At 38.3% G+C, this 15,566-nt stretch overlaps 1 protein-coding gene across 1 annotated transcript in view; it reads left to right on the forward strand.

The window, feature by feature from the left end:
• The window catches only part of LOC107744034 (NACHT, LRR and PYD domains-containing protein 3-like), an 18,157-nt gene continuing 2,591 nt past the window's right edge, over positions 1-15,566 (forward strand). Inside the window, exons 1-11 of the mRNA XM_016557504.1 lie at positions 1-197; positions 682-780; positions 3,088-3,195; positions 9,026-9,133; positions 9,320-9,400; positions 9,597-10,379; positions 10,427-11,092; positions 11,630-11,803; positions 12,805-12,978; positions 14,849-15,022; positions 15,262-15,435. Of these exons, the coding sequence (XP_016412990.1) occupies positions 731-780; positions 3,088-3,195; positions 9,026-9,133; positions 9,320-9,400; positions 9,597-10,379; positions 10,427-11,092; positions 11,630-11,803; positions 12,805-12,978; positions 14,849-15,022; positions 15,262-15,435 (2,492 nt within the window). The 5' untranslated portion in view covers positions 1-197; positions 682-730. The remainder of the gene's footprint in view (positions 198-681; positions 781-3,087; positions 3,196-9,025; positions 9,134-9,319; positions 9,401-9,596; positions 10,380-10,426; positions 11,093-11,629; positions 11,804-12,804; positions 12,979-14,848; positions 15,023-15,261; positions 15,436-15,566) is intronic.

Below are 15,566 nucleotides of genomic sequence, written 5' to 3' on the forward strand. Positions count from 1 at the left end.
TGCGAAAAAGGTTATTTCTCTATCCATCACTGTCCGGCGTGTCCGCTCGCCTGTTGCTTTCGAAATGTGTCTTTTTGCTATTTTATTTCTCTGCAGCAGAAATGCTGTCACGCAAAATAGAGCAACGAATTGTTTATTGTAAAGCTTTATGAACGCTTTGCAATAAATAAAATAGCCTACCTGAAAATCCGACCGAGGTGAATGTAACAGCATGTGTTTAAAGTAGTATGAATGTTGTAGAATACTGTGACTCAGTTCTTTGTGTGTTTATATGCATTTTGTTTATATTAAAAGTCAGTTAAGGTTTCGTTTTCGGTATGTTCTGTACACTGCGACCTTATTGGAACAGCATGAATCTTTTGTATTTTTACAGCACAAGTCTTAGTGCTTTTAGACTAAATGTTCAAAATTATTTTACAATATGTATTCAAGACTGTAAATTCACATGTACATGGAGTTGACTTAAACAATGAAATGAAGCAGCGAACGCTTGAAACCAATGTAAACTTTATTGACTTTGTTTAATATTTAATTTAAAAAAATTGTCACACCACAGTAGATTAACAAATAAAAATGGAAATGCAGCATCTCAGAATGTATCCAAACACACTCAGGATCTTTGTCACTCCATATTTAACTTTAGTTAAATAGTAATTATTTTGTGGCTTTCTATTTGTGTAGTGGTTTCTTGGAGTGATCGGTGTAAACCTCCATGAGGACTGAATGATCCATGGACGAGACACAAACATTTAGAGATGGAGACTTTCATCCAGAAATCAGGTACTCACATTTAAGTCACCATTAAATGATCTTAATGAGGAGGAGAGTTTCAGAGATATAATGGCATCTTTTTATACAGTCAAATTACTAATACAAACAATAAAGAGATCAGAGCTTGAACCCTTATAACTTATTTGGATATTATACTTTAATCATATTTCACAATGGTGTCCCAAACAACAACAATTTACATTTTACGCTGCACAGTATATAAAAAACAGCTTTTTTAATATAGCCTGCTGACACACACACCTACACATACACACACACACACACGCATGCACAAACCACACTTACACACACACACACACACATACGCATGCACACACACACCTACACACACACACACACACACACATATTTCACAGGCTGGTCCTTCCTCTGACCTCTGACCCCTGCAGCACAGACGGCCCTACAGCTGCAGCGTCTCATATGCTAAATGCTCATTTACATACATCTGAATTAAACCAAGACAGCAATTAAGACTCAGATGAGATTGTGAGACTAAAGTGACCTCCAAAACACACAAATACACACGCGCACACTCACACGCACACACACACACACGCACACACACACGCATGCACACACACACGCATGCACACACACACACACACACACACACACACACACGTGTTTTAAAAATGACTTTATTACTTGAATGACAAGTTAAAACTATTGACAAGTTTAATTGACAAGTTAAAACTAAATAAATCTCCCAGAAATGATGGTCTGACCAAAGAGTTTTATAAGAAATTTTCAAACGATCTTTCTCCGTTTCTCCTCAATGTTTATTTAGAAAACCTTAAAAAAAAAAAATTTTCCCACCCTCTATGACTCAGGGTACAGTATTATAAATTCGATCCCTAAAGCTCAAAAAGCTATCAGTTCTCAGATTTCCTTACCTGCTTGTGTAAGTTTTTGGAATAACATATTTTGTGATATAGAATGGGCTTCTTTGACAAAAATCCTTTTTTATCTAATAAAGTTGTTGAAGTCTCTATTAGAATTATCCATAATTGCTACCCAGAAAATATTTTTTTTTGGGACAGTGATTATTGTAAAGTATTCTGGGTTCACTTTTCCAATTTTGTTAAAAAATAACTATATTCAAACTTCTTTATATCCCCAGAAATTGTGTGTTTTGGTTACTCTTTGAATCTAGACCCATATCACATTAAATTTATTATTAAATTGTTGCTATTTCTTACCAAATTTACCTTCATAAATTAAAATTTTCAAAGAAAACTCCTTCCTTTTTATTCTTAGGAAAGATTTTGATATGTATTTAAACTCTTTAAGAAACTCTAATAATTTTATTGCATGTAAGACTCATGGTGTGACTCATATAAGATAACATCGTAATCTTTAAATTAATGTATATAACCCTCATTGTTTTTGTTCTTATTTTATCTTTGTATTTGTAATTGTTATTCTTTTACTGCATAATAATAATAATAATAATAAAAAGTTTGTTCTGAGAGACTTCTTATGATTTATGGGGATTAAAAAAAGGAGCGGTTGGACTTTTATCATTATAGGGCGGTTGTGTTCATACACTGCCAACACACATTTATGTCCAAACACCATGTAAAAGTGAATGTTGCATAATAGGTGCCCTTTAAAACACTAATAAAAGTATTATAGACAAAATTCCTGAAATATTTTTATTCAAATTCATTATGTAGCACACTTCCACTAGATCAGTGGTTCCCAACCCTGGTCCTGGAGGCACCCCAACACTGCACGTTTTGCATGTCTCCTTAATCAAACACACCTGATTCAGGTCATCAGCTCATTAGTAGAGACTCCAAGACCTGAAACTTGTGTGTCAGAGAAAGGAGACATGCAAAATGTGCAGTGTTGGAGTGCCTCCAGGACCAGGGTTGGGAACCACTGCACTAGATACAGTCCCAGACTTCACCCAAAAATTTAAATTCTGTCATCAGTTACGCACCCTAAAATTGTTCAAAAATTGTAGTTTTTTTTTTTTCATCTGTTGACCACCAAAGAAGATTTTATTTTTTATTTAAATTTTTTTACCCATTGAATATGGGTAACCAAACAGTTGCTGTTGTATGTTTGTTTATTTTTATTTTTTTTTGCATACTATGGAAGTCATTGGGGACCAGAAACTGTTTGGTTGCCATCATTCTTCAAAATATCTTTGTGTGTGTGTCTTCAACAGAATAATAAACATTTCATTTCTAGGTGAACTGTCCCTTTAACAGCACGTTGCTATGCAACACACATGCCATAACATTAAATGACATCTGAAATATAATTTGTATATTTGTGCTCTTTAAGGCCCATCTACCAAGATAAATCAGAACCCAGTTGTGTGTCCATGAAGAGTGAGCGGTCAATGGGATGCCCTCCAAAATTTAATGGTGAAATCTTTCCTCCTGGTTACAGGTAATTACTGTAGATGACAGAAAAATTATAACATTGTGTAACTGAGATGGAATTGTGATATAATTTCCTCTTTAGCTCCACTTAACAGAATATTAAAAAAGTCATATATAAATCATCGGATCTAGACTTACAGTTTCAGGATATTTTGTATGACAAGGAATGATAAGAAAATATGGTAACACTTTACAATAAGGTTCCATTAAATAATGTTAGTTAATGCATCTGTGTTTACATTAATTCCCACCAAAAATTATTGTCAGTGATCGCTTTTCTATGCACATGGTAGACCCTCTGGTTTTGAAATCCCGGAAAATAATGGTAATTTTCATCTACAGGTTGTTAGATGTAGAATTCTGGAGTGAAATAAAGTAGCGCTGTAAGAATATATTTATTTAAATGAATTAAAATAAATGAACGAGAGAGAGAGAGTGCGCGAGTCTATTAGTTGACTAATAGTGAAGCTTGTTCGTTTAATTACAAAAACAGCGAAGTTATCACCTCATTGCTGAGAAATATAATGAAGCTTTTAGTAGGGAAATGGTTATGTTTATAAAATTCACAGAGAGAGGTCTTTTAAATTTAAAACCGTTAAAAGAAAGGCTCAATATCTGTGCAACAGTTATTGAGCCTTTCTTTTAACAGTTTTAAATTTCAGTTACTGTGCACGTTAAAAACAATTTATAGTCTTTTCTACGCCCGTGTTTTGTTCTCACAGATACCCGGTAGCAAGTAACAAAACAACATTAAACTCCGGCAAGAAGATAAAGTCCTTGTTGCAAAATCATAGACATGTATTTACAAATCAATCTTGATCTTGGAGACTGACTGCTGTAACCGAACGCGACCAGGGTTTAAAGGCTGAACGAATGACTGACAGCCACAGTGGAGAAAAGAGTTTGTGTGAACTTTAATGTAAGGACTTAAATATTCATATGTAGCTCACATTAACCCTTTCGCATGTGAGTTTAAAATATTCTAGCTGAGCCCCCAGCGTGAGGTTTTTTTTTTGACCGTTATTTTAGAATGTATCGCCTTATTGCTTCCATGGCGACGCATCATGCTTGTCATGTGACACAACGCATCTGTATGACACATGGATCGCTTTTATTTCGTTTTTCCTGTTTTATTGTATTTTACAAACTGTAAATGTATGGTTTGCTAGTACTTATGTGTATTTAAATGTCTGAAACCTAAAATAAGCATTATATGGTTGAAAACACTGAATATTTGTGATAATATGACAAGCGCTCAGCGCGGCCAATCTGGCTCCGCGCCAGCCAAAGCGCGAAAGCGGATTTAAATCCAGCGGTTGATGACGTGATGCACTGAAAGTTCTAATCACACTGGTGTGATCGTGTGGGGGAGGGGTTAAGATTATGCCGAGTTCACACTGCACGATTTTCAAAGACGTCTCATCACTGTTGGTTTCACACTGAACGACTATCTGGGGTAGCATTCAGTTGTTGCTTGTTTCTGTATGATATAATTGTTCATATATCTATTAAAATACTGATATTCTGGTCTATAACTCCTCCCCGAACTTCCCTCTGCCCTGTATCTTGGTCTCTCATTGGCTGTAGGTCATCGCCGATGTGTTTTTCAGTCAGAACTCATTTCACACAGCGTGATTGTGAATCGCCGACAGCTCCAGATATTTAGCATGCCAAATATTTCACGGGCGTCGGCGACGCATCGGCGATTCCCTCAGATCGCGTCTTTGATAATTCACACTGCGTGATTGTCACTCGCGTGAACGAGCACCGATTTGCCTCCGATTTCGGGCATTTGTCGACGATTTCGCAAAACCTGTCGGCGAGTGAAAAATCAGCTAAAATCGTGCAGTTGTGAACTCGGCATTAGGCAATCAGGTAGCGACTTGAACGAAAGGGGTAATAATTTGGCAGGGGGTCAAAACTGGGCACAACACTGGCCCAAGTCATAAGCAAACTAATGCCGAGTTCACGCTGTCAGCGATTCACAATCACGCTGTGTGCAATGATTTCTGACTGAAAACTACATCGGCGATGACCTACAGCCAATGAGAGACCAAGATACAGGGCAGAGGGAAGTTTGGGGAGGAGTTATAGACCAGAATATCAGTATTTTAATAGATATATGAACAATTATATCATACAGAAACAAGCACAAACATTTGCTTGACCAGCCACAACATCAGCATAACAGTTACTGCAAAATTATTTACCTCCAACTCTCTTTGCAGAACACCCAATCCCTGTTCCCTGCATCTCCCTCTTGCATAATCTGTTTTTCTTTTTCTCCTTGTAGCTGGAAATCAGCTCACAGACAATTTGTGGGCTATATATATATATATTTAATAATTACAGTCTCGCTGGAGAAGTCCGGTCTGACGCACGCGGGTTCTGGCGTTATTTCCTTATCATTTCTCTCGTGTGTTTTGTTGTGAAACGTAGTTTGCGGACCAGACAGAGCTGTCGGCGATTCTTCCTATTGTAAAGTCATGCAATGTGAAACCCCCTGTCGCCGATCCATCGTGCAATGTGAACACAGCAGCAACTGAATGCTACCCCAGATAGTCACGCAGTGTGAAAACAACTGCGATCCGACGAGTTTGAAAATCATGCAGTGTGAACTCGGCATAAGCGGTTCACGTGGCCACCAGGGGGCCCCCAAGAGTATATGAAACGACAGCTTGATTTTTTTATTTATTTTTTGTGTGTGTGTGTTATATATTATGTCAATGAACAATGGTAATTGTCCTGGCTGACTAGTTAATTAGCATAGCCAAGGTAGGGTATATTGTTTTAGGGAAGTTCATGTTTGATTAAATATCCGTAAATAGCCTTGACATCTTAATATATTATAATATTTTACTTAGCCAGTTTTTGATTAAAGTTTTTGTCTTCTGTTTAAAAATAACTTTCCTGGGTATACATTTTTGTAATAAAAATAAGCTTCTGTTTCATAAACTTTGTGCTGATAACAGCTTAACATTATTTACCTTAGCCTACATATTATATTCCAATATCATTATGCCTCAATTAGCTAGTTATAGATTAAGAGTTGTTTTAGATGTGTATTTAATCATTTATGTTGTTAAAATAACATTCTGTTCTGTAAATGCATTGTCTGGTGGTTTATTTAGCTACTTTTCAGTACACCACATTAAATATGCCACTTAGTACTGTAAGACTTTGAATGTTCAAGTGCAAATTAACACCAGACCACTCTTGTGGGTTTGCTAATGTTACAATTAAAAATTGTAGAAGGGTAAAAACATGCCAGGCAGACTTTAGTATGATGCAAGCAACACCGCTACAACAAATAAAATTGATAATGGGTGTGTTAGATTTATAGTGTGCGAATAATCAAGTGTTGACAATAATCAGTCATATTGGTGGCGCTGAGAGGCCTCCATGTAAAGTTCTGCTTAGGGCCCCATAAAGGCTTGGGCCGGCTCTGTGAAAGTGGCTCAGATCGGAATTGAAAAAAAAAGTGATTCTGTGTTTACACTGGCACAAAAAAAATCAGATTTTTTTGCTCACATCTGACACAGATCGAAATTTCACAAAAATCCATACGAGTCCGCATCGGATACCAGTCGTGTTTAAGTGAATGTCAGCGAGCGGGCCAAAAAATCGGATATGGTCAAAAGATCGGATCTGTGCATTAAGACCTGCAGTGTAAATGCAGTCTTTGTGTTTACACGTGTGCAACAAATTCCAGTCTGTTTCAGATGTGAGCAAAAATCAAGTCACCTTTAAGGCAAGTCACCTTTATTTATATAGCGCTTTTAACAATACAGATTGTGTCAAAGCAACTGAACAGCATTAATCTAAAATGCTAGAAAAGAGATAGTTAATAGTTTCTGTTACATCATCAAGTTGTTCTGAGGTTTTGGATATTGAAGCACCATTACTTCAAACGAGTTATACTTGAAGCCCACCTTCTGAGAAATACTGAAATACTGAAAAAAATCAGATTTATTTGTGCCAGTGTAAACGCAGCTAAAGTGACAATTCCAAAATGAGTTGTTTTAGCAGCTTGATTTCAATAAAAGCTGTTTTTTGAACAAGAAAGATTGAGTTCTGAAACTTACAGGATGTTTTTATGGTACATTGACCCGTTTTATGTCGAAAGATCAAAGAAAATTTGTTTTCTCAGTTCATGACCCCTTTAAGACACAGTCTTTAAAGGGATAGTTTACCCAAAAATTAAAATTACTCCATGATTTACTCACCCTCAAGCCTTAGGTGTATATGACTTTCTTCTTTCGGATGAATACAATTATAGTTATATTTTAAAATGTCCTGGCTCTTTTAAGCTTTATAATAGCAGTGAATGGTGGTTGAGATTTTGAAGCAAAATAAATTGCTTCCATCCATCATAACCTCCAGTTAATAAGGTTAATAAAGACCTTCTGAAGCGAAGCGATTCATTTGTGTAAGAAAAATATCCATATTTAAAACTTTAGAAACCATAATCTCTATCTTCCGCTAACTGTCGTTCGTGTGTTCACGAGAGAGTGGCGTTCCAGTGGATGATGTAGGTCATAGACGTAGAAGTGACGAACACGGAAGCACAGAGGAGAGAGCAAAACAAAACAAAACACCGGTCACAAATTAGAAGTACAAAAAGGGGATTTGTAAAGAAACATGTCAGAGGATTTCAATATAAGCCAAGAGGAGACTGGTTTTGGATATTTTTCCTACACAAATGCATTGGTTCACTTCAGAAGGCCTTTATTAGCCCCCGGAACCGTGTGGAGTACTTTTTATGATGGATGGATGCACTTTATTTTGCTTCAAAATCTCAACCTCCATTCACTGCCATTATAAAGCTTGGCAGAGCCAGGACATTTTTTTAATACAACTCTTGATTGTATTCGTCTGAATGAACAAAGTCATACACACCTAGGATGAATTGAGGGCGAGTAAATCATGAGGTAATTTTTGGGTGAACTGATCCCAGGCAGGTGTGGCCAATTAGTAAGCTCCACCTAATGAATGATGATCTCTAATTCATAGTTACCTTTCATGGGAACTTCGAACTGCGTCCTCTAGGGGTCGCTATGGGGAACGCCTCGCAGTGACGCCGAGACCTGGAGGACAAAACATCCATAGAACTGGAGCACAGGCCTGCTGTTTCAAGCCACGAATATTTAGATCACAAGAACAAACAAACAAACTGCAAGTTCTGGGCATTTAGAATCCATATACCGCACCCACTGTAGTATTTTATCACCAAAAGCAGCAGGACATTCTAAATGTGCTTAAAAAATGCTTAAAGTGGATTTATACTGAATTTAGTCTTTTAAGATCACTGTCTTAGTACATTAGTACTTAGTGCAAAACTGGTAAAAAAGTAATTGGTTGGCAGCGGGAAAAGCCTTGTTTTGCCCTCCAGGTGGGCGTTCCTATAAGGATGTGAAGTCACGTGAAAAATATGAATTCGCACAAAGGATGCCACTGCAAAAGTTTCAAATTGTAGTAACACTCCAAATGCGGAGTGAATGCAGTTGTGAATGCTAAGTGAATAGAATACTAATTGGATGCAGTTGTTTAAGGACATTGATGATTTTTGACACACTATGTTCTCCAGCAAGAGTCACAGGTCAGTCTTTAAACCCAGGGATTTTGATTGTGGCGGCTGTTGATTTATCTCTCATTTTGGCATGGTCACATGTCTCATAATAAAGTGCAATATTTATGATCCCTTTTATTTGCTTTTAATTTGTTTACATTTTTCTGATTCTGCAAGGGGTATGTAAACTTGTCAAGACCTGTAGCTATTAATTGTATTAAAATGAATAAATGACCTCTGAAAATATGATAAGATCTTGCTCTTTAAGGTCAGTCAACCAAGCAATATCAGAACCCAGTTGTGTGTCCATGAAGAGTGAACGGTCAATGGGATGCCCTCCAAAATTCAATGACAAAGGATGTCTTCCTGATCACAGGTAATTAGATTGTGAGGGGACATAAACATTTGGAATACTGAGTCCATGATGCATTTTATACAGCCTTTTCACAGTAACTACCTTACTTATCTAGGCAGACCCATATACTATATTACCCTTCCACCACCACCAGGCTTGTTCCATGTTTGAAACATTTTGATGTGTCAAGACTTTTTTGTTTTTCAGAGTCCGGCAGGAGAAGTCGGACAGAGAAACTGGACAGTACAGCTGGAAAAGAAACCAGAGAATCAGCATCAGAGACCAAGAGTGAGACTATAATTTACATATCTAAAAACAAATAGCTTAGAAGATAAATTAATTTCTGATCTTCTGACAAATAATGGCTCTAACAGTTTTTTTCCTTCCAAATCTTGTTAAAAAAAACTATTACAAGCAGGCATATTTGGACTGTATTGATCAGACTGCATATGTTTACTAATACACTAATATTTTATATTTATAGCAATGGATCTCAAGTTGACAATGCAGTTAAAAGAAAACTAAAAATGAAGTTTCAGTGTTTATATGAGGGAACTGCAAAGCAAGGAAACCCGACACTCCTGAATGAGATCTACACAGAGCTCTACATCACAGAAGGTCAAAGTGAAGGCTGTAATGAGCATGAGGTGAGACAGATTGAAACACAATCCAGGAGAGCAGCAACAGAGGATACGCCGATCAAATGCAATGACATCTTTAGACCTTTACCTGGACAAGACAAAGCCATCAGAACTGTGCTGACAAAGGGAGTCGCTGGCATTGGAAAAACAGTCTCTGTGCAGAAGTTCATCCTGGACTGGGCTGAAGGGAAAGAGAATCAGGAGATCCACCTCATATTTCCACTTCCTTTTAGAGAGCTCAATTTGATAAAAGACCAAAAACTCAGCCTTTTAGAGCTTCTTTGCATTTTTTTCACAGAAACAAAAGGAATGGGAATATTCAGCAGTGAATATAAAGTGTTGTTCATCTTTGATGGTCTGGATGAGTGTCGTCTGTCTCTGGACTTTCACAGCGATGTGAGGTTGTGTGATGTGACTGAATCAGCCTCAGTGGACGTGCTGCTGATGAACCTCATTGTGGGGAATCTGCTTCCCTCTGCTCTCATCTGGATCACCTCCAGACCAGCAGCAGCTGATCTCGTCCCCTCTGAGTGTGTCCATCGAGTGACAGAGGTACGAGGCTTCAATGAGCCACAGAAGCAGGAATACTTCAGGAAGAGAATCAGTGATCAGAGTCTGGCTAAGATGTGACAGAAGCGTCAGTGTACTCCGGATTGTGCACTCAGATCTTCAGAGAGGAGTTGGGCTTGTATCAGGGGAAGGTCTACTGCTTTGTTCATCTGAGCATTCAGGAACACCTTGCAGCTCTGTATGGGCACCTGTCCTTCATAAATGACAACATAAATGTGTTTGATCTGATTAACAAAGAAAGGTTGTTGTCAAAATGTTTGAACTTTATGAAATATAATTCATCAAAAGAGATTTTGATATCAAATTTTCATCAGAAAGCTGTGGACAAGACATTACATAGTAAGAATGGACATTTGGACCTTTTTCTCCGTTTCCTTCTGGGCTTCTCACTGGAGTGCAATCAGACTCTTTTACAAGGCCTTCTAACGCAGACAGGAAACAGCTCGCATAATAAAGAGAAAACTGTTCAGTACATCAAAAAGAAGATCGAGAAGAATCCTTCTCCAGAGAAATTCCTTAATCTGTTTCACTGTCTGAGTGAACTAGGTGACTGTTCTCTAATGGAGCGAATTCAACATTATGTGACAGCTGGAACAGTAAATAAAGTGAAACTGTCCTCCTCACAGTGGTCAGCTTTAATATTTGTGCTTTTGACATCAGAGCAAGAGATGAATGTGTTTAAGCTCAAAGATTTTGTTGGATCACAAATTAAAGCTGATGAAGTTCTTCTAAAGCTGCTGCCTGTGGTTAAAGCATACAGATCAGCTCAGTAAGTAACGCTAGGCAATCATTTAAATGGAGTTCAGTTTGTTAAAGTCTACAGACATGTTTGCATGAGTTTAGTATATAGGCCTAACACTTCATTAACATTTGCGGTAATATATTATGAATATCCAGTTTTTAGTTGAGTCCTGAATTTGTCTGTGAACTGAAATAGAAATGCAACATCAATTAAATCTGAAACCGAGAGAGAATGAACTATAGCAGCAGCATCCAATCCTGCACCTGGAGGGCCGCGCAGTCCTGCAAAATTTAGTTCCAACCTCAATTAAACACACCTGAACCAGCTAATCAAGGACTTCAGATTGGGGCTAAACTCTGCAGCACGTTGGCCCTCCTGGAGCAGGATTGGACACCCCTGAACTACATGATTCAGGAGTGAAGCTGTAAAAACCGTTCAATCATTCACAGCACTAGTTTGAAAAATCATGATCTTATGATCTTACAGTAACGATTGGTTATCAACTCAGTTAATTGTTGTATACATGCATACTAGAAAAATGCTCAAGTGTCATTGTCTCTGCAGGTTGAACAGTTGTGGTGTTACAGATGAATGTTGTGTTGCTCTGGCTTCAGTTCTGAGATCAAATCCCTCACAACTGAGAGAACTGAATGTATCTGGGAATAAACTGGGAAATTCAGGAGTGAAGATGTTCTCATCTGGACTAGAGAATCCTCACTGTAAACTGGAGAAACTGTGGTAAAATCATCTCTCTGAGAGTTGCAAATGAACTACTGAAGTGTTGTAGAATTAGAGTTTTGACTGTGACTTGCAAATAAGCAGAACACATTATCAAAGATCAGCTATTAGCGTTAAACGGACCAGCGTGGGAAAAATAATGGTGCAACAGTCACTGTGAGAGGTTAAACAGAAAACACTCCTGAACGGAGAAGAAACTTCGTTTGAATCACTGTCCCTCCAAATAACCACAACTTGCGTCTCAAATAAACATATTTAGCTTAAGTCTTTAGTAATGAACTCAATGTACAGGGCATGTTATAATAATCACATTCAATCTGAGCACTGTTAATGATTGGAGGGAAATTATTTAGTTTATTTTCAGGATCACAGTTTCATCCAGTGTTTGAAACTGGCTGGTACTAAATGGTAGAGTGTCACGTATCCGGTCCATGAACTTCCGTCTGCTAGCCATCAGAGGTCACCCTTCCCATTTTATTACCCCTTTAGTCTTGCCCCTTTTGACTTTGTTCGCCGTTCGTTGACCTACGCTAGCCCTAGGACTATTCTTGTGTCTTGCCCGCCATATACCTGTTTGCCATTATCTGACCCATGCCTGTTTTATGACCACGTCTCTGTCTTCTCCTAATAAATAGCTTGCAAGTGGATCCGCACGTCTCACGTCTTGTCAGCCCCGTTACATAGAGAGAGTACCATTATAGAATTTAATATTATAATCCATCCATCTCTTCTTCAAACTACTTATTCTCTGTAGCATCGTGGACAGATTGTAATAATTGAATATAATGTAATAACAGTAAAATGTCCCAAAAACATTGTGACAAAATCATTTATTATAGCTCAACATTTTACTAAGAGGTTAGGAGGTATTCTAGTCTACCACAGCAACCATTAATAGTGCCGCAGCTAAATATATTTAATGTTTTATTATAGTATTCTTTTTTTTTATTCATCTATGTTATGAACTGACAGAGTTAGTTTTGTGTCATTTTTCTCTGCAGGTTGAGGTATTGTGAAATCACAGATGAAGGTTGTGCTGCTCTGGCTTCAGCTCTGAGATCAAACCCCTCACACCTGAGAGAACTGGATCTGTCATGGAATAAACTAGGAGACTCAGGACTGAAGCAGCTCTGTGAAGGACTGAAGGATCCTCAGTGTAAACTGGAGAAACTGTGGTAAGATCATGTCTGCAAGAATTCAATCTGAACTGGTCCTCGGAGAGGAAGCCCCACTCTCTCATCACCCCACTGAAGAGTAATCTGATGTATTCTTTATATTGATGTGATTCATGTTTTCTCTCATCTAATTATCATACAGTTTTTGTAAACGCCAATTAGTGAATAATGCTCCAGATTTGTTCTGTGTCCCAAGATTGGTTCCACACAGAACATAAATCATTTCTCATAAATTGATATAATACTGAACATAATATTTTATTTATCCACATGGATCAGTTAAACCATCTTACACTATTAAGGAAGCTGTGCAACAGCAGCATCAGCAGTGGCTAATTTATGTTGTTTCCACTTCACCTGCTGTTGTTTTTATCGTAATCATTCGTAATCATCATTATTTTTTCTCTCAGGAATGGCCCAACTGTGAGTGTTGCCATCTAGTGGGCCCACTAATTAGTACAGTCATTTATGTGTCATACATGTGCTGACACTTTCACTGTATGCAAGACTAGAAAGGTTGAGCTGCATGTGTAAGTCTGCACCATAGACTGATTAAAACAATGGACATAGTCTTCATGACGTCACCCATAGGTTTCTGAAGAGCATTTTTGAAGGCCAAAGTGGGTGGAGCCAGCTGTCGCCATCTTGGCAGCAAGTCACCGTACGTCACTCCAGGGTAATCAAAAATGGGCAAAGAGGCGGGATGTGGGTGGAGCTGAGGTGCCTGGTTGCTGAAACCACGCCCGCCTAGCTCGGCAGAGATGCCAAGTTCAGCGGCTGGAATTAGCTAAGGTGACGTGACGGCTAACAGACAGCAGACAAACTGCTAGTAGTGATAGCAGCGGCAATCCACCTGTCACTCAAGTATGCAGAACTTTAAAGGGGTCATATGATTTCAAGTTTTCCTTTCTCTTTGGAGTGTTACAAGCTCTTGGTGCATAAAGAAGATCTGTAAAGTTGCAAAGACTAAAGTCTCAAATCCAAAGAGATATTCTTTATAAAAGTTAAGAGTCAACCATGCCTACCTAAAACGGCTCGTTCGAACACGCCCCCACATATCTACCTCACTATGTGGGAAGATTTACATAACGCCGCCCAAATGTTCACGCAAAAAAAGAAGGCGTAACTTTTATTCTCGATGTAGTTTTGTTGTTTCCGCCGCCATGTCATAAAGATGCTGTGTGCTTCGTTGTGAAAGCGAAGCTACTTTGGTCTTCCAAAAGAGGACGATATCCGCTCCGACATGCCTAGAGCTGATCCGTGCTGGTCGCGGAGGGAATACATCAACTTAGTGCTGTGGAGCCTGTGAGTAAGTTTTTTTATATTTAAAGGATTTGCCACTGACGATTCAAACGCGAGTTTTGAGCAGTGTAGAGTGGCACTTGTTGTTTGTCGTTTCACCAGACATGGTTTTATGTTTACGCAACGCAACGTGTAAAAACACATTATACTGATAAGTCATTATAATCAGTAATTATTTCCCCACTGGGTGCAGCAAATGACTTGTTTGTAATGGGTTTTCATGTTTTTGTCTCATCGCTCCGGCCGGACAGGGCATCAACAGTATGTGAGGGGCGTAACATTTCCGTCTCACGCTTGAGGTATTCGGCCAATGACTCCCTTTTGGTCTCTAGCGGCCAGTCGATGAATTGCAGTTAAGTCACCTCCGTGTTGGATTCAAGAGAGAGACCGGAAGCTTGCCGCTTGGTCCACACAGATGCTGATGATGAAATGTAGAATTTTTTTTTTTAATTTTCAGAAAATGGATAACTAAAGCATACTTTCATCACTGTGACATGGTTTAAGGTTGCTATCAGTTTTTGATAATACATTCCTTCTTATGTGACCGTTGTGTCATTGTTTTCCGCAGTTTGAGCAGTTGTGATGTCACAGATGAAGGTTGTGTCGCTCTGGCATCAGTTATAAAATCAAACCCCTCACAGCTGAGAGAACTGAACCTCTCATGGAATAAACTAAGAGACCCGGGAGTAAAGTTGCTCTCTGGTGGATTGGAGAATCCTCACTGTAAACTGGAGACATTGTGGTAAGATGAAAAAGACCTGAAAAGGTGCAGTAAGAAGGCAAAAAGAAGTGATTATTATAATTAATAATTTAAGATTAATAAAAATGATCAAGCTTATAATTTTTCTGTCTCTCTTAACTTATTTTACCGTTAATATAAATGTGATTGGAGGAATATCAGTTATTTTCATACCAAACTGAGATTTCAGTAAATGGCTTTCTACATATTGAAACTGAGGAGTGTGTCATTGTTCTCTGCAGGTTCAGTGATTGCAGTGTCACATATCATGGCTGTGCTGCTCTGGCTTCAGCTCTGAGATCAAACCCCTCACACCTGAGAGAACTGGATCTGACTAAAAATAAACTGACAGACTCCGGAGTGAAGCTGCTGTCTGATATAAGGAATAATGCTGATTATAAACTGGAGACACTGCGGTGAGTAACTAACGTAACTATTATGTGACTTAATGAGCAGTAAGTGTATGTGTGCAGTAAGTAAGTACAGGTGTAAATTTGGATTGTATTATATTGGGTTGTATTTTTATACAGTTTGATGGATGTGACTG

Source organism: Sinocyclocheilus rhinocerous, unplaced genomic scaffold, assembly GCF_001515625.1.
Source record: "Sinocyclocheilus rhinocerous isolate Xijiao unplaced genomic scaffold, SAMN03320098_v1.1 scaffold407, whole genome shotgun sequence".
NCBI lineage: Eukaryota > Metazoa > Chordata > Actinopteri > Cypriniformes > Cyprinidae > Sinocyclocheilus > Sinocyclocheilus rhinocerous.